This window comes from Prinia subflava, chromosome 2, assembly GCF_021018805.1.
Source record: "Prinia subflava isolate CZ2003 ecotype Zambia chromosome 2, Cam_Psub_1.2, whole genome shotgun sequence".
NCBI lineage: Eukaryota > Metazoa > Chordata > Aves > Passeriformes > Cisticolidae > Prinia > Prinia subflava.
The window spans coordinates 23,203,977-23,229,291 of record NC_086248.1 but is presented as its reverse complement, the minus strand read 5'-3'; the positions used below and the strand labels follow the sequence as shown (position 1 = coordinate 23,229,291).

Sequence of the window (25,315 nt, the reverse complement as noted above, 5' to 3'; positions counted from 1 at the left end):
AACCCTAGCGCGGCACAGGGCCGGGGGCGGCGTCCGGGCCTGCCCCCCCGGCGGCCACGCCGCGGGGCCGGGCCTGCGCCCGGGCACAACGCGCTGCCCCCGGGCCCAGCAGGCCCCGCCACCGGGAGCGGCCGGGTTCGCGGCGAGTCGGAGCAGCCCGCGGGGCAGCCCTGGCCACCCCGCGGCCGCGGGCCGGGCCCCACAGCGGCCTGCCGGGAAGAGCCGGGGCACGAACCGCAAGGAGACAGGGGCAGGGGCAAGGCAAAACCCGCGCCATCCCGGCAGCTCCTCTCGGCGCGGCGGCCGAGCCGGTACCTTTCAGGACGGGCTCCATTGGCGGCACAGCCCGGGAGCTCGCAGCGCCCGCCGCCGTTCAAACCCGCCTCCGCGCATGGCCCCGCCGCGCCTGCGCACGAGGGCGGGCGGCGCCGGGCCGCGCTGCTGCGGGCGCCGAGGGCTGAGGGCCCCGAGGGCACGGTCGGAAATGCGCTGTGCTCGGCCCAGCTGCGGCCCTTTCCGGCGCCGGGGAACGCTTGGCACGGCCGAATGCGGCTGGAGACGATGCCACAGAATTAGGTTGGAAAATACTTCTAAGATCATCGAGTCCAACCTATGACCCAACACCACTTTGTGAACCAGACCACGGCACTAAGTGCCACGTCCAGTCTTCCCGTAAACATCTCCAGGTACAGTGACTCCACCACTTCTATAGGCAGCCCTTTCCAATACCTAATCACCCTTCCCGTTAAAAGAATTCTTCCTAATATCCAGCCTAAACTGCCCCGGGCACAGCTTAAGACCATGTTCTCTCACCCTGTCATTAGTTCGTGGGACAAGAGACCAACCCTTAGGTGGTTACAACCTCCTTTCAGGCAATTGTAGAGAGCAGTAAGGTCCCTCCTGAGCCTCCTCCAGGCTAAACACCCCCAGCTCTTTCAGCTGCTCCTCATAGGATTTGTGCTTTAGACCCTTCACCAGCTCTGCTGTTCTTCTATGGACTCGCTCCAGCTCATCAAATCCTTTCTGATTTGAGGGACCCAGAACTGGACCCAGCAGTGCTCGGGACAGGGAGACAATCACCAGTCCTTGTCCTGCTGGCCACGCTATTGCTGATAGAGGCCAGGATGCCACGAAGTTTTGACAAAGCCAAACAGTGAATTTTCTGTGTCACTGTTCACCATAAGGAGTCCTAGAGGCATTCCTGAAGAATTTTAGTTTGTAGGAAAGTCCATAATCAGAGAACTGCTGGTCTCTACACTCTCTGATGGCCCAAACTGCAGTGTCTGAAGTGAGCAAACAAGTAACAGAAAAATGCAGCAAAATAGGGGTTAGCAGAGAACACTGTGAGACAATTTACCAAAGCATGTTAAACTGCTTGAGAGCAACTGTGCTGTTAACTATAGTTAGGGAACCCTAACAGGAGCTGGCTTTGGTGTTCAAAGGCTAGAGTGTGGTAAATGTGATATCAGAGGGAAATTAGAGAAAAAAATCATGGTTTCCCCAGGGAAAAATGATAAAATACATAATAAAATAAGGGAATTGGTGAGTGTAAGAAGATTTATTGTGAGGAAGAAGGAACACTGTGGAAAATGATGCTGCACAGCTTTATTATGCAACTCACAGAGCTCAGGAGTTACTATATGGTTGTACAGATTGGTGCTGTTCTGAAACCTTCAGTATGTAATGCCAGTGTCATCATCTGAAAAATAATATAACTGACATGGAGAAACAACAGAGATGCAACACAACATGAAGTGATTTCCATATGAGAAATAGCTGTTCAGATAAGGACTTGTCAGTTTAGAAAAGAAACAGTGGAAGGAGGATAAGTACTAGAGGTCCTTAAATTCATGTATGTGTGCAGAAGGTAAACATGGATTAGTGTGTTCCTAACAACAGCTAGTGAGACCAAAAGAGACTACCAGATGGGGTCTTCTCCAAAGACATATTACCACACTGCGCCTCATGAGGCTGTGGAAGTGTTCAGAGTGCTGGCAAACCGCATGGTTTCTGAAGCAAATCCAGCAAATTTGTGACAACCAATATAAGACTAACAAAAATGTACAAAACCACCTTTCCCTTAGTAAAGCCCTGAACTGTATATTGCTGGACTCTGAGAAGGTACAGGGAACATTTCAGGTTTCTTTTTTCTTTTGTTCTTTTTTTTTTTCCAGCCATTTTGCACAGGAGAGACAGTGCTGAGCTAAAAAGATTTTAGTGTGGTCCATTATGCCCATTCTTACTTTCATGGAGAGATCTTGACTCCTAGGAGTCTACGGAATAAATGGCTACACTAATGCTTTTTCAGATATGCTAATCTAGTATGTAATATTTTGGCATTGATACAATTTGTTTCATTGCCAGGGCATTGGTATGGCACTAGATCTTGGGTATAAGTTCTTGGGTGTTTCCTCTGCTGAATGTGTGACAGACTTCCTTTCACTTATGTATTCACTATGCGTATAAAGTAACCAGTCAATCTACATATATATGTTTGTTTTTATTTACCTATCCTTTGCATTTCTGTCAGTATGTTACACAGTTCTTTGCTAGGCAATAATAAAATATTTTTACCAAGGTTCTCAACTATGCCTCAGGGAAAAGGGAGTCTTGTCTAACACAGTGTCTATGATCTGAAGGCAAGTCCAGAAGTGGAGATAGGGGAGATTTAAACATACATTGAAAACCCTCAGTAAAAAAACCCACAGGCTGTGTTTGAGCCTTTAGCTGAAAGGTAGTAACAGGTTTTATAGATGCTAAAGGCAAATGTGCTGAAATGTGCAATTATACCTGTATGCTCCAATTCCACCCTGATAGAGACAATGAAAAGTAGTAATTGCAAGAAGATGTAATTCATTATCAGAGCAGACTAGACTACTCATGAGAACACTGGGTTTGGGATACCTACCTTTTTATCATGGAAATGAATACATGGAATACTGAAACTGTCGCACAAATTTACAGTTTTGTCTTAAATGGTTGGAGTTTTGACCTCAGAGTTACTTAAGGATTTAATTTAAGAACTTTATTTAAGAACATAATAATTTGATTTAAGAACTTAATTCTCAGAATTAATGACTAAACTTCAGAATTCCACTGGTAGTTAATAGTTGTCTGTTCTTGTGCCAGTATTTTCTTACTGTCAGTTATTCCTCAGCATTTATCATCTTCTAGTACTTGCAGAATGTAGCACTATATTTTTACAGCTGCTATTTTGCCAGTTGGAATATATCAGGGTGTTTTAGCTTTCGTGCCACAATGAACTTCTGAAAATGACAATGGTGCTTATTTACATTGAGTAAACATAATGTAAATGCTCTCTAAATAGGCTTGTTATTTGGCTTGATGATATGTAATGGTGTCTATAAAGCTAGGAATGTAGCATTAACTGTTATACTGACATGGTTTCTCTACTGTCAGTACTTACTAGGACATACAGGTTATAGAATGCTGCACTAAGAAGAAAGAGTTTTACAGGTTAATTATCTTGAGAAAGGAAGGAACTGTGAAAGCTACATTTCAGTTGGCCTTCTAATGAAAAAGAAGTAATGTTCCAAAAATGTAAAAGCCCTATAAACACCTAAATGTTTCCCAGCCATCCAAAAAGTCTTGAAAAACTAAATCCATGCAGTAATTTTCCAGATTTAGGTAAAATACAAAAAAGAGCTGCATTCTCAAGTGTTGCTTTGGTAATTTGAAAGATTCCTTCTCAGCCAGCCCTTAACTTATTGATATAAATTGGATGTGAATGTTGGGATGGTATTTTGTAAGGCTATACCACAGAGACAAGTTCTCAGACATAGAATTCAGGTGGTGGGCTATATATTACTCCCTGGGACTTGACATTAGGCATATGAAAGATTCCAAGAACAAATAAGGAGGTTTGCCATTATTGAGTAAAGTCTGATTTTGTATATTGATTATTGCGTAGTTGTTTGTTTGTTTGAGTGAATTTATGAGTCTATTTCCAATTTGTGTAAACAACAGCTTTAACCTCTTGTATTTATTTTTTTAAATCTAAAAATTACATGTGTGAGTTATGTCCTAGATAAACAGCTGCGTCCTCTAAAGTAGCAAATCTCAGTCAATCAGTTTGTGTATTTAAAGTGTGAACACTTGCATAAAATCTGGATTTATCACCTCTACAATTCTGCTTTACCATTACAGATGCAGAGGTGGGAAGAAGTGCTTGGAGCAGATACAAACTTGCACGCTGCTTTCATGGAGGAAGCTCCAGAAATCAGCTCTAAATGTCCACATCAGCTGTCATTGTCTCCTCTGACAAGGTAGACGTCTTGTTTTCTCAGTAAGCCTAACAGTCCTTGTCTATGCCTGTTTCAGTTTGAATGTTGATTTTTTTAAAGTAGCATACAAAACTGCAGTGTTTTGGCAGCCATGTTCTGTGCCCTTAATACTGGACTGACAGATATACTTTACATACTCCACTCTGGGATCTTTTTCTCAGTATATACATAACTATTCTGTGATGAACGAATATTTCCAGCTCACGAGCTCCAAGATTGTAACTGTTTGTTTATTAGTTTCCATTAGTAAAGGAAACCCTTTCTCATCTCTCCCAAGGCTTCGCCCCTCATTAACCACGCCCAGCCCGCACCACAGCGCCCCCTGCAGGCGCGGCGGAATCTCGCACCCGCCCTGCCTGGCTGGGGCCCCTGGCGGCCGTGAGCGGAACTGCGCCGGCGGGGAGCTGCCTGCGGCCCAGGGACGGCTGCCGCGGGGTCCCTGGTTCTCTTTGTTGTTGCTGCCATTATTCGTGTTTGTTTGTCTTGTTTTATATATATACATATTCTACTAAAGAACTATTATTCCTTTGCCCATATCTTTGCCTGAAAGCCCCATAATTTCAAAGTTATAATGATTTGGAAGGAAGGAGGTCACATTTTCCATTCCAGTAAACTTCCTGACTACCTTGGCAGACACTTGTCTTTTAAATCAGGACGATAAGACAGAGGAGGCACACCTCAGTAACCTCAGAGGCATTCTAGTCTCTTTGCTTCTACACAAGCATAATGCCTTCTGAGATTGCCAACAGTGGCTTGTTTGTTCTCCTGTTTTCCTCCTTTGGCTGATGCTTAAAAAAGCATGTTTTAATTTTCCACTTATGTTTTGCAGAATAGTTCATTCGAAACAGACAAGATTAAATTCCTATCTCATATTTTTCCTATTTATTTTAGTATATACTATGTACTATTAGTACATATCAGTAAAAGCAAACAAACAAACAAAACAACAAAAAAACCAGCTTTTAAATAGCCATTGTGAGGAATATTGGGGGGAAAAAAAGTTGCATGTGCTTGTGAGATGTATGTGTATTTGTCATTGTCAAAAAAACATTACTGCTGCTCTCAGTCCTTATTTGTGTTCCATGGAACATGGCAAAAATTATGAGGGGCCTTTATTTTCTGCCATAAAGTGTAACATTATGGATTGCATAGTCTTAAAAAATTGTTGAATGCTCTCATCAATGAGATGATTTTGTTCACTCTCCAGTGTGAAGTTCATGATTAAGAAAATGACATGAAGTAAGCATGAGACCTTTTTTAGGAAATGAAAAAACATTTAATACTTTTTACTTTCAGCTGAGTCAGTGACCAATTTTATTTTCTTTTTCTACCCTGTAGTTAAGAAACCACTGTTTTTATATCCACAGCTAATGTACTGACACAGCACCAGCTTTATTTTGCTGTGATAATAGTATACAGTGATAATAGGATAGAGATCTATCCTTTTTAAGTTTCAATTCACCCAGTAAGACAATATCTTTGATGCACTGTGACCCCAGAGGCCTATCATGGAAGAAAAAGGCAGCAACATTCTGAAAAATAACAGCTCATCGTGTAATTGAGAGTATGAGCCAACAACATGCTAATAAGCAGGTATCTGTGTCATTTATGATGACATGGAAGGCTTATGCATTTCTCCTCTGAGCAGTTTTCTCTGCCTGCAGTTCAGGCTGAGACTGCAGCTGTGAAGGGGTCGAAAAGGCAGTTTATCTGACCTCTGTACTAAAATTCTATTGTGAAGGTTTGTGATTATCCCAAGCCATGCAGAACTGTGCTACTGAACACAGGCTTCTTGCTTTTCATACATCTCTGAGGAGATGCAACTCTGGACTATGAAAGACAGCATTAACAATGAATATCCCCTGTGCTTCATGATCCTACTCTCACTCGGCAAAGCCGCCCAAAAGATAATGTTTAAAAACACAGTCCTCTTGCGTGTGTTCCGGCAGGTTCTTGAACATGTGAGAGCAATTTAAGGTTTCCATCTCCTATTGTGAGCTCCACAGCTTACCTGAGTCTCAGGAAAAGTGATGGTTGGGTAAATTTGGAGTTCAGTCTGTGAACTGAAGCAGGACTCACGTTTGCTGCAGCTGAGTCATCCAGAAGCAGTGGACACAGCAAGAAGAACAATGGTGTGAACTTCTATCTTCCTGACATGAATGACCAAAGCTCATTTGAAAGCATCTGAAGTGCTTTACTTGCCAGCTAGAATTTCTATACTTGTATAAAGGGTGATATGGTATACGCAGGGAAGGAGCTTTCTGTTACCGTCTCTTTGGGAATAGGTAGCAAAACACGGAATATTACTATAATTATAACTATAGTTTGCCTATATTCTGTCAGCAGAGCTTGTCTCTCAAGTAGGCTATGGTAGGGGTCAGGCACAAAGAAGGGTGACTGGTGTGAGCAGAAGTACGTGATAGATTCTGTATGGTTTAGTGGGCCTCAATAGTGTCTGGAAAACAGCTAAGGGCAGCTGTGTAAAAAGGGATGTACAGACTGATGAGTGACCTGGAGAGGGATACTGGGGAGAGGCTGTTTGCTCTCTTTTCCCAATAAAGCACAAGCATTCAAAGAAGTCAGTAGAAGTCATATTCATAAAAAAAGAAAATGTATTTGTTTCAACACAATAGGAATGTAAACTGTAGAACTCCTAGCAGCTCAGTGTTGCAGCTGACAGAAGCGGTCACAGAATTCAGTTATATTACTAAGTATTTCACAGTTACACCTAGTTCAGAAAATCCTGAAACCATAAATAGGTTGAAACTCTATCTGAGACAGGTTACTGGGTTAGATAAACTCTGACTGAGAAAACATATTTTTATGTTTCTAAAGTTTCAAGTTGTGAGAGCCCCGATGCTGTAGGAAAGGAATCCTTTAAGTTTGTGACTCCAACTGAGGAGTAATATCAGTACTCCTGAGTATAAAACTGCCATTCAGAGGGACCTGAATGGGCTGATGGGAACCTTGTGAAATTCAACAAATATTGAGAGTCCTGCACCTGGACAGGAAGGACATATGGCAATAATAAAGTGTGGTTTGGGTTCTTTCTGTACAAGGAAGACATGGAGAAACTGCAGGAAGTTCAGTGAAGGGCCATCAGGATTACTGAAACATTTGTCCTGTGAGGAGAGATTGAGGTAACGGGGCCAAGCAATGGAGCAGATTTCCCAGAAGGGTTGTGGAATATCTGCTCTTGGAAGCATTCAAGAACACAGTGCACAAAGACCCAAGCAAATATTGTCTGAGTTCAGTGTTGTACACAACTTTCCAAGATCCCTTCCAACCGTATTTATACATTAATTCTAGGAATTTTCAGCTAGATCACCTCCCTGAATTAAGTCAGTGCATGACTTCTGAGCAACAGTGCCTGTGCAAAGCAGGGACAGGGCCACATTATCGAAGGAGTGGAAGCTCATCTGACTTGGACCAGTGTAAGGGGTTGTGGAACTGGTCCATGCCATCTTTCACCTTGTTCTGTAGACCAGGACAATGTTCTGAATGTGGAACTAGAACAAAACCACCTGCAACTTGAACTTGTAGAGAAGAACAGGCCTTCTGCCTTCCTGGGACCTGGGTTAAAGATATGGTGGGAAAACTTCATACTCTGGTATGAAGTACCAGATTTGGATTATTATCTGTTACTGATTTTTCACGTAGGCAGTGGTGAGGTTTCAACAAGGAGCCTGAGGGCAATCAGGAGAGACTTCAGGGCCTTGGGACAACAGGTTAAGGGATCAGGAGCAGAAGCAGTGTTCACAATTCTTCCAGTTGCAGGAAATGATGAGGGGAGAAACTGGAAGAACCAGCAAATCAGTACCTAGTGAGCCTGGTGTCACTGGCAGAATTTTGGGTTTTTTGATCGTGGGTTATCTACGTGACACTGAGCCTGCTGGCAGCAGATGGGATACACCTGTCTCAAAGGGGAAAAGGATCTTTGCATAGCAGTTAGCAGAGCTCACTGAATGAGCTCTAAACTAGATTTAAAATGGGAAGGGGATAAAACCAGGTTCCCCAGAGATAAGCGTGGGAGTGGCATGCCAAGTTTTGAAGAATCATGTGCTAGTGAGGTCCATGATGTGCTCATTACGTGGAGTGCATTTGAAATGTCCTTATAAAAAATGTAACAGCATGAGGAAGAAAAAAGAAGAACTAGAAGCTTTGGCTCTGTCCCATATCTATGACATTATTAGCATAAGATAAAAATGATGGGATGAGTCCTATGATGGAGTGCTGTAATGGACAGTTATAGACTTTTCAGGGCAGATAAGCAAGGCAGGCAATTCCAAAATGTCAGAAGTCAAGTGGCACAGAAGACTGTCTTGGCTGAGCAGAGATGATCATCTTCTAGATCTTGGGAAGAGGAGGAAAATGTATGGATATAGGAGACAAGGACAGGCAATGTGGGAGGAGTACATAGATACTGGTCATCGCTGTAGGGATAAAATTATTTTTGCCAAAGCTTGGTTAGAGATGGGAAGAACAACAATAATTGCTTTTAAAAATATGTTAATAGCAAAAGGAGAATCGGAAATAAAATTGGTCTGTTGCTGTTGGGGTCAGTCACCGCTAAGTAGGGACACAGACAAAGCAGAGATGTTTAATGCCTTTTTTGGCCATTTTCAACACTGATAATGGCAAACTGAATATGAGTCAGCAGTGTCCTGGCAGCCAAAAGGGTGAACCATGTCCTGGGGTGCATCAGGAACAGCATTGCCAGCCAGTCAAGGGAGTTGATAGTCCTTCTCAACACTTCACTACTGTAGCCTCCACACTATTGTATGCAGTTTTGTCTGACACAATATATGAAGGACATCAAAGTATTAGAGAGTCTCCAGGCCAGAATGATCAGGATGCTGAAAGTTCTTGAGGGCAAGACTTAGGAGAAGCAGCTGAGATCACTTGGCTTGTTCAGCCTGAAGCAGAGAAAGCTGAGAGGTGACCTTATGGCAATCTAAACCTTTCTCAAGGCTGGCAGCAGAGAGGGAGATTCTTATCACTGGTGACCAGTGATGTGTCACAAGGAAATGGAATGAAGCTGCGTCAAGGGAAGTTCAGACTGGAGTTAGGAAAAGCGTCTTCACTGAGAGGGGGTTGGTTACTGGAACAGGCTCCTGAGGGTCACAGCACTAAGCCTGAGAGAATTCAAGGAGTGCCTGGTAAATGCTCTTAGTCATATAGTTAATTTTATATAGTCCTGTGAGGGGCATGGAGTTGAACACAATGATCTTTATGGGTCCCTTCCAACTTGGTATATTCTAGAATTCTGTGAATAGTTTACTATTAGGAATGCTGTCTTCCAGAGTGTTACAAAGCAATTAGTTTTTAGTGGAGCATTTATAAAAGTTACTGATAGTGTCAACTGAAATTCTCATTATTTAATGCCTTTTTGTGTTTTACATTCTAATAAAATGAATTATTCTAAAAATGGATTTGTTTTAATTCTATTTGTCCGTTTCCCTCCTCTTTTTCAAATATGTTTAAACAGCATCTAGACTAAGAACTGCAAAAAGGTTTTGCATGCTTCCAGCTCTAATATCTGGATAATAGCTAACCTATTATCACAGTAAATGGGTGGATGAAGTGCAGCAGAACAAAGTGTAACTCTTCATACATGTGAAAGTAGATTGTAGGCAAGCAGCGAAGGAACAAATGACAAATGTTAGATAAATGTTAAATAAATGTCCACTTGTGTTCAAGTAGAGCAAACCTATTTTGATTGTTTCTTTTGCTCATCATATGTTTTTGGTTATGAGGGACTAAACTATTCTTCTACGCAATTCTAGTGAAGCTAGTAATGATTATGGGCCAGCTAATACTAAATGGAAAAAAATTCAGGAATGGATTATAAAGAAGAAGGTAAATGGCAGATGGGAGACTTGGGAGTGCTAAATATTAACCCATTTGCTTTTCAGTTGTTTGAAGTTGGATTCTAATTTCTCCTTCATCAAAGCAGAGATAAAATATATTTGCATCATCAGAATACAATGAAGCCTATGAGAAGAGTCAGCAACTTTGTCAGACTGTTCAAAACATAGCAAAACAAGATAAAAGGGTACTCTGCAGTTAAGAGCGAGCTACAGATATATAGATCATTTAGTAGGGGTTTGCAATATGAACAGTATTTGTTATGCAATAACCCAGTAGATATGAAAATTTAGTGACACAAAGATCTACTGGAAAAGCTGAAGAGTTCCACAGGCTGAAAGATACTGAAACCCAGAGACAGATAACAGGACTGCTATTTGACTTTTATAAGGCATCCCAAAGTTTTAGATCAAAGATTGTTTTGTACAAAGTCTGAGATTGTTTGAAGTGGTTATCTAACTACTTAAATTTCTGCATTCTTTCACCTAATGTAGTTTTGATACAGTGTAACACAAAGCTAGGCATCATATGAACTAAGAAATTCCCTTGTTCTTTCTGCATTATGTTAATTTGCCACATGTATGTTACATTTCCTTATGCCTATTGAAAAACCCTAAAAATCTATTTTTTCATGGAGCTCAGCAGCACTGCATAACATTTCCGAAACTAATTTCTGTTCATCTAGTTGAAGTTTTCACATCAGCTGGAAATTAAGGCCTGAGACTAATGAAGATATGGCTAGCCATAAAAACACTGGGCATGAGCACTAGGCTTCAGAGCCACAATTAGACTTTTTCTGATGATTTTGGGTGCCTAGCTTTCAGAGTGGTAAACACAGAACATTTTTGTTGCTAAGGTATGGACCTATAGAGAAGTCACTATGGAATTCATCTGTTAATTTGTAGCATAGCAGACTGTTCAATACCTGCCAAAAACTGCTCTTATCTAGAAACAAGTGAATGATTGATTACCCTTTCTCACTGACTCTTGAAAAAATATATTTTCAAGAGGCAAAGTATGTACATGAATTGTTACAGTTGAATGACAAATTCATTGGCTGTTCTTGGCCTGTGTTAACTTCTTTTGTCTTGGTAAGTTGCTTATAGTCTTAAAAAATATCATCTGCCTTCCTCTGAAACAAGACATGTAGAGAGGTTTGTGTTGAACATCTCAAACTGTTAATGGATTTGGAAAAATGAGGCCTAAACCCAAAATTCTCACAAAGAGCAGAACGTCAGGGCAAAGAAATAGCTCATGGCACTCTCATGTAGGACTTGCAGATAGCAGCAAAAATGTGTCAGGCAGTAAGGGAGTGAATATATTACTAGGAAAAAAGTTGCATCACTAGTCTTGCTCGAATAAAAAGTACTATATAGAGTCTCAAATGGGATTGTAAAAGTATTCATGCTCTAGGAATATACTCAGTGATTTGGAATTCGTCTGCTTTGCCTTCTGCTTGGAACAAGGAGTTCTCCCTGGCAATATATTGGGCTATAAAAAGTATTTTAATATCTCTTAAGGCTGAGGAAGAGACAAGGTGTTCTTACAGACAGAAACTTCAGGAGCAGCAAAGCTTGGGAGAAACAATAGAATGAGTGAGATCTGTGTCTTTTTGAGCAAGGTCTGTGTCCTTTCTATTTCCTTTAAGGGAAGCACTTTGGATCTAGAATGTGGATGTCTTATTAGAAGCCTAGAGAAAATATTACTGGAATGATGTGTACTTTCCAACAGTTTCACAAGTCTACTACAAATTAGACTTATCATGATTCTAATGTAGTAAATGTCAAGGGCATTTTGAATTTTACAATTACACCAAGGATAACATTTGTCTCCTCTTGTTTTAAATGCAGAGACCTTAAGTAGTTGGGCACACAGCTTTCATACAGTATATCCATGATAAAATATCTTTGAAGGTGAAACAGGCTTAAGAAATTATCCCTTTCATACACACAATGGTAATACCATTGTAATTTGCTGTCCCCTCTTAGTGACAGTAAGCTGTTAGATGTTCACAGTGCCTAATCTGTGTCTAGGTTAAAAGTAACACTTTCTCCTCCAAGACCCATTTCTTTCAACAATATTACTTCATTTTAGTGATCTGATTGCAAAAAAAAAAAAAAAGAAAGAAGGGGGGGGAATGGAGGAGGGGCAGAAGGAACTCTTCAGGATGAGAAATTTAAGCATGCTTCTTTATTAAAGAGAGCATATTATCAACTACAGCCTCATTTTTGACAGTGGTGTTATGGATGGCCTCTCTGCTTTGCATTATTCAGTGGTGATCCTTGTTTTTTCCAGCCTGTGACCTTATGTTGTATGAGAAATAAATTCAGGACTTTATTCATATCTGGCCTCAGAGAGAAAAAGGAAAATCATGTCATAGTCCCCAAACTGTCTATGATCATAACATCAGGATCACTACACCCTGACTATGAACTAGGCTCTGGCACATATTGCTGCTAATGTTATGTTTGATTGCTGAACACAGGAAATGTACATATGTGGGGGGTAGGGACTGGGATGGAGCAAGAATGAAGAAAGAAACTCCTGCTAGTAAACAAGCGCGTTGGGTTTTAGAAAAATGGACTATATCCATCCCATCACAAGAAAGAAGCATGCCAGAAGATGATCTTTACATGAATCAAAGCTGATCAATGCTTCTAGCTACAAAGAAAAAATCAGGACCATGGTTAAACTTAAAATGCTGTGAGGAAAGCAGTTCCTTCATTTTTTAAAACAGTTCTTTACACACTTTTCAATATCACCAGATTTTCAGAAATTACCTAGAAACTAAAAGGAAAACACCTAGCAATTTTTGCAAGAGTTTTATTTTACATCACAGGAACATTGCTCTTGTTCTCCTGATCTGAAAGTAGGCGATCTGACCAACAGAGATAAAGACAGTATTTATTAAATTCAAGGGTAACCAAAGTGATTCACAGATAAGGACCAAAGGGTTTAGTTTCTGGATATGAACAGGTACCAACAAAGTATCATAGGGGAGCCCATGTAAACATTTTTACTTTTTAATGTGAGAAACCTGCAATGATATATTTTCAGCATGTCAGGAGAGGCATCTGTTTTCATAGTGTGATCTAATCCTTCCTACTACCCTGAAGCAAAGGAATGCTATCAGAATTAATTAGTAACCGATTGTTCATTGCTTTTTTCCTAGGTGCCCTTATGTCCTGCTAAACTCAGCAGAAACATTTCAGCTCAAGTTTCATTGTTTCAAAAGGCTGTAATTAATTGTGATAAAATGGTGCAGGTCTGCTGTTTTGACCAGAGCACGGAGTAAACATAATAGAGTTTTACATATTCTTTAAGGAAAGAGCTTTACTCTCTCATTAACAGTATTTGCAACCAAAAGGAAGCAGAGTGAGCAAAACAGTTTCAGGCAAATGAGAGAATAACAGGGAAGGAATATGGCTGAGGTCCAGGTAAGATTGTCAGGAACGAAACAAGTCTTTGGCAATAAATGTTGGCTACTACACTTATTCATAAACATTAGAAAGAAAAATATTTAGGGGAAAAAAATAATGAGAATCATCAGCCATGTAGTTCACTTACTGAATTGGTCAACTGCTTTTACAAAGCAAACCCAGTGCTTAGTGACTGTGAATTCTTACAGAATCATGGAATATTTCGGGTTGGAAGGGAACTTACAGATCCTGCAGTTCCAAATCCCCTGCTGTGGGCAGGGGCATCTTTCTCTAGACCAGGTTGCTCAGAGCTCCATGCAGCCTGGCCTAAATTCCTATTACACAAGGGAGAGAAAATAGGGCTTTCCTTAGTACTGGAAATGAAAAATGCTAAATTGCATGTGCTAATATTGCTTGGCACCAACAATAATTTCCTTGATGCTTCCTGCCTACCAGCAATGCCACCTCTTTCTCCCACCTGAGAAAATCAGTCTCTGCTCACTGCAGTGTATACTTGAGGTCTAAACTGAATCTGTCCTTAAACAAATGTTGTAGCAGTAATCCATAAATAAATAAGTAAACAGGGATTTGTACAAACCCACACCCAAGCTCAGAAATCAACCAAAAATTTTAGTGTTAGTTTCTAACAGAGAACACTAATCCCCGCTGCCAGAACACTGAGTGTACTTTCCTTTGATATGCGGTCCTAACACCTGCCTTGCTGCTCTTTTGACCTTGCCATTGTCCTGCCTTTTCTCTCTTGAAAAACAAATGGGAAAAAAAACCCAACCCAGATCAAAACCCAAACAAGCTTAATTTGGGACCAGGAACAACAGCTGCAGAAATGCCAGAATCTGCAGATACCTGCCTCTTGGTTCTTGGTCAGCAACTGACTGGGTCGTTCAGAGAGGAAGATGTGTGAGTGAGGAAGTCATTTATTTCTGCAGTATTCATTCTTCTTACCTAGGCTGCTTCTCTGGATCCAAGAGAAGACTGTACCTTGCAGGAGTCCACATCATGTGATCCAAAAGTGAGACATTTGTGATGAGTGTACCCATAGCTCAGGTAGAAAAATGTAGCCCCAGGCATAGTTCTGGAGTCCTGTTCTCTTATAGTTCACCTGGAGTGAGAGGTCTCCTCCTCAAAACAAATACAGCCCTGCTGCCATGGTGTGAAACTGCTGCTCACAGAGCGGGCTTGAATATTTTTCAAATATCTGTGGCATTTCTGAGTGGTTGAAATGTCTGCAAGAAGGTTGATGTTCATTCCTTAACTTGGCAGTAGATGTGGACTGAATACGGCATTGGAGATGCATGGGACAATTCAAACCTTGACTAAAGACTGGGAGTAGAATAAAATGGGACATTATCATGCTATATTTTGCCTCTCTAGATAGAGCTCTCATGGGGCTCAGAGTATTTCTCAACTTTCCCCAGTCTCACAGATTAGCTCTTTTTTTTAACATGCTGACACAATGTGATCAGTGTGTTTTGTGAAAGGCAGGAGCATCTGTGACAGTAAAGTGAAACAACTAATTTGTGAGGCATAGACAAAAAGAAGTTGAAAAAGCAATAGGAAGGCCTTTGGCATTTTACAGATATCTGTGAAAGAGATTGCTTGTACAAGCACACCCAACTCTGTAGGGTTAGATTGGATGTTCAAAGGACTTGCCTCATGGATGCCGAAAGCGCATAGTGATCTGGAGCACCATGGCTGGGCTGATCATCAAGAACCAAGCTAAGTATTGGTTAAGATTATAGATCTTCCAAAGAAGTAGAGATTCATAGTCATTTTTTGGTTTTATTTAGATGGTCTTTGTTCCTGCAGAGATTGTTTGTTATGATGTATGACTTTGCTGGATATATTACAGCCGTTATCTTAGAGACAGTGATTCCAGTGACTTTGTTTTAATATTCTGACACACTGTTCCACTTCCAATGTGGGTAGCAGACCAACAGAGATATTGAAGTAGTTCTTCTGTTTATTTTTCTGGCTCTTTTTCAGGGTTATCACACTTCGATTTAAAGAAGCATAGTAGGTATTGGTTGGTATAATGGTCCTAATATTGGTGTATAGAATGTGTTGGGTATTTTAACTTTTTAAAATGTGAAATTACCAGCTCTTCTATATTTGTCTTTATTTTTATTTGGTTTGTTTATTTATTCTGAATTGTATTTATCCGACAGATTAGGATAATTTTCAGGATCCAGGTTGTGAAAGTTCAATAGAGTTCCAGGATCCAAATAGAAAATTATGTACCGTCTACAGTTTTAAAGTTTTCTTTTTCTGTCTGTCTGTGAAACTTCTCTTGCTTACTGGTTCCTGGAGAAACAAAGGCAAAGAAGCACTACCATTAGCTCTATGTCATGAAAGTACATTTTGATGATTTTAACTTTAAATCTTCTTTTACAATATTAGAATGCTTTAGCTTATTTCATATTAAATCTGACATCATGGAAAGTCATGGAAAGCTGCTTCTAGCAGTTCTTTCAATTGAAGAATTGAATTTGTAGCAGCCATTTTTATCCCAGCCTACCAACTAATAAAAGTGAATTATATAACAGGTTAAAGCAAACTTCTACCTTTAAGGAGTTAAAACATTGTCCAGCTTGTTAGTCCTTTTTATGTTCAGCCAATTAATAATTCTTTACAAACTCTACCATAACACTAAAGACATATATAAATGTACTGTGTTTTTTTTCTTGCTGACCCATATCAATTCCCTTGTTAAATCTATAGACCTGTACACAATTCTTCAACTTTGGTTTACTCATATTCTGTTGTCTCTAAGAACAGGTAATTTCATTCACCTCAGTCCAATGATTGAACTTGTTTAATCAAGTTTGCAGCTTTTCAGAGTTTTTTTAATGGCCAAAAGCAAAGAAATAAGCATATTTCAAGATAGGTCTTCTTCTGTGTGCGACTGTCTTTCTAGATTTATTAAATTAGTATCTAGAATATAGTGTAGGTCTCTAGATGCCTTTGAATATGCAGCCTTAGGAAGTTTTAAAGCATGAAGATAATTTTCATTTGGGAAACTGTAAAAATGATGCAATGACCTTCTTAGATCTCCTGCCAGACTTTTTTGTAGGTAGGCTTATATAGGTCTCTTTAGGTATTAAGTTTTTGCCAAATACTTCTTTTCTTTTGGTGCTAGTATATATAATGCATGGAAGCATGCTGACAAACTAAAGAATTCATACATAAAATTGCCCATTTTAAATTTTAGTGGATAGTCTGCAGTATTAGTCTGCAGGTGAGCTGATTACAACAAAGATCCTGACTCTGCACTTTCTTGCAGTCTTCATGACTTATCTCTGCTGTATTCAACAAGGAGAATGCTTCTGAAATTGGGACTAAAAATCCTGATTTTGTTCTCCAAACACTGAAAAAATTCTACAGCTAAAAAAGAGAAAGTGAAATCCACCTGACTGGTAGGTGTTTGCTTTAGAAAGCTAAAGAGCCATGGTTGTGTATCCCACATTAGGAAGCTGTGTCTCACAGATCTGCTGCTTTCTCCTTTCCCAAGGACTTTGACAGAGCCTGACTGCACTAGCAGGTCTCACTCACATCCCTGAGAACAGTGCAAACGAATTCCCGAGATCATTCCTGCTGATGCATGATGCTCAGATGTCCTCTGTCTCGCCACAAATCCTGCCTGCAAATACACACAGTAGAGCCAAGCAAGTCAAATCTGCTAAGTATCTGGTTATTAGAGGTTCTTCTTGCATTCATCTAGCAATAAATACTAAACAATGCAAAGGAAGTTCATGCTTAAATATACCTAAACCAATAATGATTGTTTAACATCTTACTGTTTTTGAAAAGAATACTTTCAAAACTCGTACATACTTTGAAAGAAAGGGACAGCAGCTTCGATATAGAAACAACTAGATGGTGCTCATCTGCTTTTGAATTTGTCAGGGCTGCAACACAGGTGATTTAGAGCAGGAAGATATGATCTTTAGGAAAAACTGTAATCAGAATCATCCTGTTCATAATGTTTGTTACAGATGGCTAGAAACATTAGCTGACCTACAATTAAGGTTGTAATTTAGCAAAGATAAATTAGCAAAATTGCTTTGTGAAACATTACAGCCTTTTCTTATAGTAAATCAAGTGCTTAGAATGGTAGTTATCCTCACATTTTGTAATAGAAATATAATACATAGAATATATGCAATAGGATTTCTTTTAAATACAATACAATAGCATTCATTTTAAAATGAAATTTTAAAAATTAAATTATTTATTCTTAAGGGAATTTAGCAAATAATTTATATTACCTTTTAAAAGCAATCCTAGTTGCAATGACAGCCACAAAAAGGGAACAAATCCTAAAACAATGACAATATCTGAATATTTGAATCCCAAAAGTTAAACTACCTTTAAATGAAATACAACATTCAAAGGCATGCCATTGACTTCACAATTAACAACTGCAATTTAAAATTAAATATCTCTTAAAGTGCTAGGACATCCTAAGATGAGAGAACAGCTTTTTTCTTATTTTCTGGTAATTTAATATGTGCTTCTTATTATGTACTATGTGTGGTCCACATTATGATTTGGCAGGTTGCGCCTGCTTTCTCAGATTTTGCTGATATTTGGTGGCAAGATTAGCAGTCAAGATGAAAACCTACGGCCAGGATATTAAAATAGACTGATGAAAGGCAGCAGAAAGGGACAGAGATTCATGTTATTGTCTTAGTAATGAAGAACTGCCCATTTCTTTTTTTACATAGCAGAAAGATAATCAAGTATTTCAGAAGGAAATCTCACAGAGAAATTTGCAAAGCAGTTTTCAGCTGTTTTTTTCAGAAAGCTGAAATATTTTGAACAAGTGAATGAAAGTTACTATGTCAGTGTAGGTGTCTTAGGGCATGTAAAAAATCATGGTAATGTCTTTGATGTGTGAGGCATTGCCTCCTCCTATCACTGATATCTTAAGAAAATAATTTAGTTTGTAGAAATTCCATAGCACTGAAAATTGCCATATCTTCATATTTTAGCACTTATTTACATACCAATAATAAAATTTAAAGGTCCTGAAATACTTTGAACTATTGTACATTTTATCTACTTATATTCTTGTTATACGAGCATTGCCACTTTTGTGCTTTGGCATCATTTAATGTGCACAGCTCTGCAGAACTTATTATTTGTCATGCTGAAAGATAAATACATCCCCGACATAAAAAAGGAAAATTACAAAATGCTACTGTATTACTGCATGTGCTTGAGAAGTGTGTTATTTTCAAACAGAAAAGGTTAGCTCTGTATAATTTTACTAAAAGCAGAAGATGGTGAATTTTTCAAGCTGGTACTGAGGCAGTTTTCTGTTTTTACTGATGACTTTGTCAAGTAATCATGTTCATAAACCAGTCAAACTCAAATTAATATCTTTTCCTTAGCGACCCTAGAGTAATGGCTTATAGCACTACGTGATTAAGTAGTACATTAAATTTTTCTAACCATACTGGTCATTTGTCACTGCCAGATGTAGAGAATAAGGTGAACTTCAGTCTTGTAGACCCCTCTCTTGGTATTGCGGTCCAGAATTTTTTTACAAATTAAGAAGCTTACAGCTTTCAAAATAGCACATAAACAATGGGCATTCCTTCTCTGGACACTTGACTGTATTACCTGCTGATTCCTTCTTTATTAAGTAATTTACTGAATTATCAGGAGACTCTTTGACTGATGAAGTAGGCCTTATGCAAAATACTTCCTATGCCTTTTCCATGGTGACAGGATGCACCAGGGCATTATCTAGCTACTTCCCTCACTCCAGAATTCTGCCACACTCATAATCTTCTGGTGCAGTTAGACCCTATCTTTTCCACCATTTTTTTGCTTAGTCCGAGTCTGCTTCTGTTAGTCTTCCTGTTCTTCCTGTGTCTGCATTCCTGCAGCCATGGCACAGTATGTGGCTGGCCCCAGTTCTCCCTAGTGACAGAGCTCCTCCTGAGATCTGTATCACTGCCTCACCACTTGCCCTTTCCAGGTCCCTTCCCAATCTCAATGTCCTAATGCCTTCACTCAGCTAATTTTGCACACTAACCCCTTTAGTTCTTTCTGCTTGCATCCTATTTCCTGACTCTTGGTTTTCTCCTTATCTTGCCATGTTTTCTAACCCAGTCATGGTTTCCCTGTCTAGTTTCTACCATTGTGTGATTGTTATTACCTATAGCACTTCTAGTTCCGATTTTGAACTGCTCTCCCTCAGGTGGGCTATTTTTTCTAGTCCTAATTTGCTCTCTCATGCCCATTTGGGTTCATCTTGTTTCTTTTTCTACTTTGAATGTCCACAGTTCCTCAGTCCTCAGTGAATGCAGAGGAGAGTGCTTATGCTGTATGTACAGATGAACAGAATTTGCTCCTGGACTCCTCATGGTCCACAGCCATCCAAAGTATCAGAAAGTGTTACTCTGTGCTGGCTGAAGCTGCCTCACCCAGCAAAGGCACATCTACACCAACCCAAAGCTGATAAGATCAAAAGTTTGTATACAGCATGTGTAAATGGCAACATTCCAAGTTTTCCAACCTGGACAATTTTAGATATATTTGTGTAAAGTTGGATAAGATAGAAATATGTCTTAAGTCAAAGCATTTAAGTACCAGATCTTCACAGGACAAATAGCCCTCAAAATACTTTTTCCTTGAGTTTATAATATAACTTACCCCCAGGAGAAGCTGATTAAACTAGACAAAGATGTTCCCAAAGAATTTCTTCTCTGAATTAAAGAGTTTCAGTTGAGATTGATAATATTATTATTATCAATCAAGATTATATGTGGCCAAGTGCAGAGTACTAGGAAAATGTCAAAGTAAATAATTACCAGGTGCACTATTCTTACCTATAAAAATGCAAGAAATTGCCTGATTTAGATGAGTAATTTAGCATGTATATTCATGTATATACATACATGTATATTCCTTTAGTGTTTGATCCCCCCCGTAATGTTACCTGTCTTTCTTGTCTTTAAACTGTGAAGATGCTAAACTCTATCTTGGACAGTCTGACAGTGGCCTCAGGGTTCAGTGGTAATGTTAATATAGGGGAATAATAATAATTGTAAATCACTTGGGACATAATAAGAAACACATTGCCTAGTCCGTATTTGGAAGTTCAGGACTAAGAAGGTATGCGAGCAACCATTTATTTTCTATTCTACTTTAATCCCTTTAATCCAGTTGGCTATAACCTTAGGGATTTTTTTTTCTCTTCTCTGCTGTAGACCTAATGATAATTAATTTAAAGTTTTGAACCCTAAGGTGTAATAACCATTCAGCAGCCACAGTTCCAATTTTATAGTGACAGAGGTGGGTGTTCTTAGCACTTATGTTTCCCAGGTTTCCCTCAGCTTTCGTAATAGCTAATTGAAAGGCTTCTTTTATGGATGGTTCAGAATTGTACCCTAATTAAACTGTTGTGATTTTTTCACTGAAGAACTTTATTTTCTCCATTGATTTTAGAAAGAATCCATAGACATTTTTCTCACAAAGCTTTTAAACTCACCTCTTATATGAATAAGTCATATCCTGTTTGATGCTGAGTGAATTCCATGTCATAATACAGTGATTATCATAATATGAAATATTCAAAATTATTTCAAATAGCAATCAAATACCAGTCAATGAGTTTTTTACCATATTGATTTCATTAATTGCTGTCTTACCCCAGTGATAAATTCCTGAATGTTTACAGCACTGTAATTGCCTCAAAGCATTTTTAATATGCAAAATACACTTTTCTATCCTGTAAATTGCATGGAATTCTGTACCATTGCTCACTAAAAATGTATCCCCAAGTCTTTACAGGTTTGAAATCTGCATTGTCATTCTTCCTAAAGACAAAGACATAGCTTTTGAAGGAGTATTCAATATTGAATCAATTTCTAGTCTTAAACATTAATCATATTTTAATTTTAAAATATACCAAATACTGCACCAATGAGGCTGGCATTTCACCTTTTTCTTTCCTTTCTGTTTTGAATACAAAGATATTCCTGTCACATGGATGCTAGTTATTCTGTTGCTTTACCTTTGTAAAAAGTCATTTTCCATATCAAACTGTAATAGATATGCAAAAGTCCATGCAAAACAAAGAATCAAGATATCTTTACTAAAATATCTTTTCAGTTCTAACCAGAATTTTTTTTTATGTAGAAAGAATAAACCCACTACTTGCTAGTGATTTTGTCTTTGTAGCTTCTTTGTACTGCATGAAAGGTCTTATGCAGAGTCATAAGTTAATTGTTATTTGTGTGTTATTTTTATTTGCCATCTGTTCAGTCTTATCTGACTTGCATTTTTTTATTTATTTATGCTCAGATTAAGTATTATGGGATTGTTTTTAACTTTCTTTTGATCATGCCTTATCCAGGTCTTTTTCTCTTTTGATCATGACGAGAAATATAAAACAATCTTTTTGTGAAATCCTTTCAAATAAAGATAAAACAGATACATATCCAAAATACCTTTCCCAATATGGAAAGCACAGAGGGAATGCATCACCTCTTTCAAAGTTAACCTTGTACATATTCAAGGAATGTAAATAGGAAAAAAACCCAAGAGAGTAAGCAAAAAATTGTCTTCAAACTGTTGCCTAAAGGATCTTCAAGGTGATATAAAGTGTTTTAGACTGGTGGTGTGACGTGCTTAGGATGCTCATACATAATATCTATATTTTTATTATAGTGCTGTGTAAACAAGTTTCATTAGACATTTGGCTAACTTAGCTTACATCCAGGAGATTTTTTTTTTTGCTTTAAATTCTGACTTAGAAAGAATCTGGTCCTGCGGTTTGTACCTGAGCAAATTTTAAATGTGTATTTCTTGCCTTCATAAGTATCCTAGAATGAGTTCATCATAGATGTTTCTTGCAGAATGGAATAATTAAATGGTAAATAAAGGTCAGAAAAAAAGATTCCACTTCTTTTAAAGTAAAAAATGTGTCAATATTTAGATATTAGCATTAGTGCTTTCCCCTTTATTCATTAGTTTAGGATTTCAGCTAATGGTCAAAGAGAGAGAAATGGAGGTAGAATAAATTTATATTCTGCTTTTATCTTTGTCTTCTCAACCACAAGGATCCTTTCTGATTTATTATAATGTCATCATGCATCTCTTGAAGTTCAAAATTCAAATTTACATCAAAGAAACCTTCCTTCTCTGCCAAGTACCTTTACCATATTTTTATGATAGTCCAGTTATTTGATCTACTTTTGTATAAAGACATAGTATCAAGCAGGACATTAGGGGGTATTTACAATGACTAGCTTCAGACACAGGCTAATTTCTCTAGACTTCCTCAGTATTTAGTAGAGATCCATTTATAAAATAATTCAGAGTAGGAGCCTAGTTTAATGTGTTCTGACATGCCTTCTAGAGAAAATGTTCTCCCTTGTTTAAAGTCTTCTGGCTCCAATATAGCCTGTCCTACCCTTTGTCTGTACTTGATAATTTGAGGTTATGTTTCCAAATCTGTACTTTAAAAATGTTTCCAAAAATTTTGAAAGACCCAAATTCATTTTGATGAATGTTTGCAGGTGTTATATTTTCTTAATAGACTTGCCACCTTGGTGTATATGGTCGTATATGTAGTTAGAGCCCAATTATGACACATCAATTTAAAAAAAATTGTCATACAAATATTAGATGTGCGTTATAAATAGTGTATGCATTATATAATCCATACAATCTATATTGCCCATGTTGCATATCTTATGCAAATGTTAACCAAAACTCAATTTTCGTATTTAGACTCTACCCCAGTCATCTAATTTTAGGTCACAATTTTGAAGAGCTGAGTGTATAGTGATTAATGATCCTCTCTCTTCTCTCTACTATTATTACTTTCGTGGAAGTATGAACATTAAGTAGTAGAAGTTGCATAAACTTATAAGTATTTCAAAGACTAAGTATGTGCTTCCTCAAGTTTTCTGTTTTTGTTTGAAAATGTCTCTCGTGGGACCCTGCCAAGCAGATTCATGACAAGCTGAAATTTGCTTTCCTTACGTCTAGGGTTGTGATTCTACTATTTGTCTTGCTCACTTTTCCTCTGAATTTTAAACTCCACAATCTTAGAGGCACTGAGCCAAGGCTGCCCTTGACCTTCACATCCATGGCTGGTTCTTAGCTTTGTGAAAGTATTAGGTCCAGCAGAGCATGTCTCTAGTTGATCCCCTCCATTAGGAGCAACTCAGCTTTTCAACAACACACCCCAGAAAGCTCACAGCTCACAAAGCTGTGTGTTTTCCCATCAGATAGCAGAGTGGCTGAAGTCCCCATGCTACCAGGGCACATGAAAGTGTTGTGTCTAAAGGAGCTTTTGTCTTTGTATTTCTGATCAGGTGATTTGTAACAGATACATGTCACAATGTCACCTGTGTTGATCTGTCCTCTTATGTAAAAAACTTGCACCAAAAACTATTGCAACACTTAATCATGGGAGTTGTTCCACCACATTTCTCTGATGTAATTTTTCTACAGATACACAAGAACTGGTAATTTCTCTTGATGTTTCTCACACTTGCATGCATTGTGTAGAAGCACTTGTTACAGGCCCCCATTTATGATACCCATAGCAACAGAGTACAAGAATCTCCCCCTTCATGTTTTCTTCTGGACACATTCTCTCCTTCCCCTTGGCTTTTACTTCTCTTCATATTGTAATAACTATAGTTATGTGTTTAGTCATGGACCAGAAAGGGAAAATGTTCTTTAGATGAAAGCAGTAAAGAGAGAATTAAAATAGCACATTTGTGCTCCTATGAAGTAAGCAATCATATGGGCCCTGATGCAGCAACAGTTACATATTCCCATAAATAATATTTTAAACACATATTCTTGTAAAGGGTTTAACCATATGATGCAGAGTACCAAAACATACTTACAGTACTGGAAAATCCACAATAAGAAATACAATCTCTTCTTAGGAGAGGGATTTGTAAACTGTGCTATCACTCTTCATGTTTCTGCAAATAAAGTCTTGTATCTACCCATGGCAAAGTCCAAGGTTTTGAGTAAGATGATAGTTGATAAGGGATGTTTTCCTTTTTAAAGTATTAAATTCTGAAAATATGTATAGTTCGGGATTAACCTTCTGAAGTGTGAAAAATACTTGGATCAATTCTTGATATACCAAGGTGCTTCAAATTCACTGTTTATTTGTGACATGTCCCTGGCACAGTATTATTACCTGGCATGCTTTGAAACCTGTTATTGCACTTGCACTCTGTACAGGAGAACTAGAGTAACTGCACTTTTAGAGTAGACCTCAAAAGAGAATATTCACCAAATTTAAGTATCTGCTCAAACCTCACCTCATCTATTGAAACACACTCTAAATGAACATAAAGGTCAGACAGGAGGGGGTTTTTTTGCTTCTGTGTGCAGGGTTTGTTTTTCATTCTATGCCTGTTTATATGTATATTGCTGAGTTGACTGAGTATCTGGTGTGTTTCCATCTTGTTTAATTACCTCAACAGTGAAAAAAGCTTACCATGGCATAAAATTCTAGACCAGTTCTTACTTATCTCCAGTCCAAATCAGCAAGTCAGAAAAATAATTCAGTCTTCACAATGCTGAAGACAAATTCCTGTTTGGTATGAAACTGTTAAAGCCGCAAGAGGAAAAAAAATTGACCTAAGGACCTCAACCTTTCCCTTCCACAAAGTCAGAATACTCTTCTTCAAGCACCTGTTCCAGCTGTCCTCA

The 25,315-nt window shown here is 38.6% G+C and overlaps 1 protein-coding gene across 3 annotated transcripts in view; it reads right to left on the bottom strand.

Annotated features, from left to right (window-relative positions):
* Positions 1-472, bottom strand: part of MCPH1 (microcephalin 1) — a 124,209-nt gene extending 123,737 nt beyond the window's left edge. For 2 of the 3 annotated variants that reach the window (XM_063389343.1, XM_063389345.1), the window contains exon 1: positions 316-472. In XM_063389343.1, coding sequence (XP_063245413.1) covers positions 316-334 — 19 coding nt within the window. In that variant the 5' untranslated portion in view covers positions 335-472. The remainder of the gene's footprint in view (positions 1-315) is intronic. The other variant, XM_063389346.1, reaches the window with a different exon arrangement.
* Between the last annotated feature and the right edge of the window lie 24,843 nt (positions 473-25,315).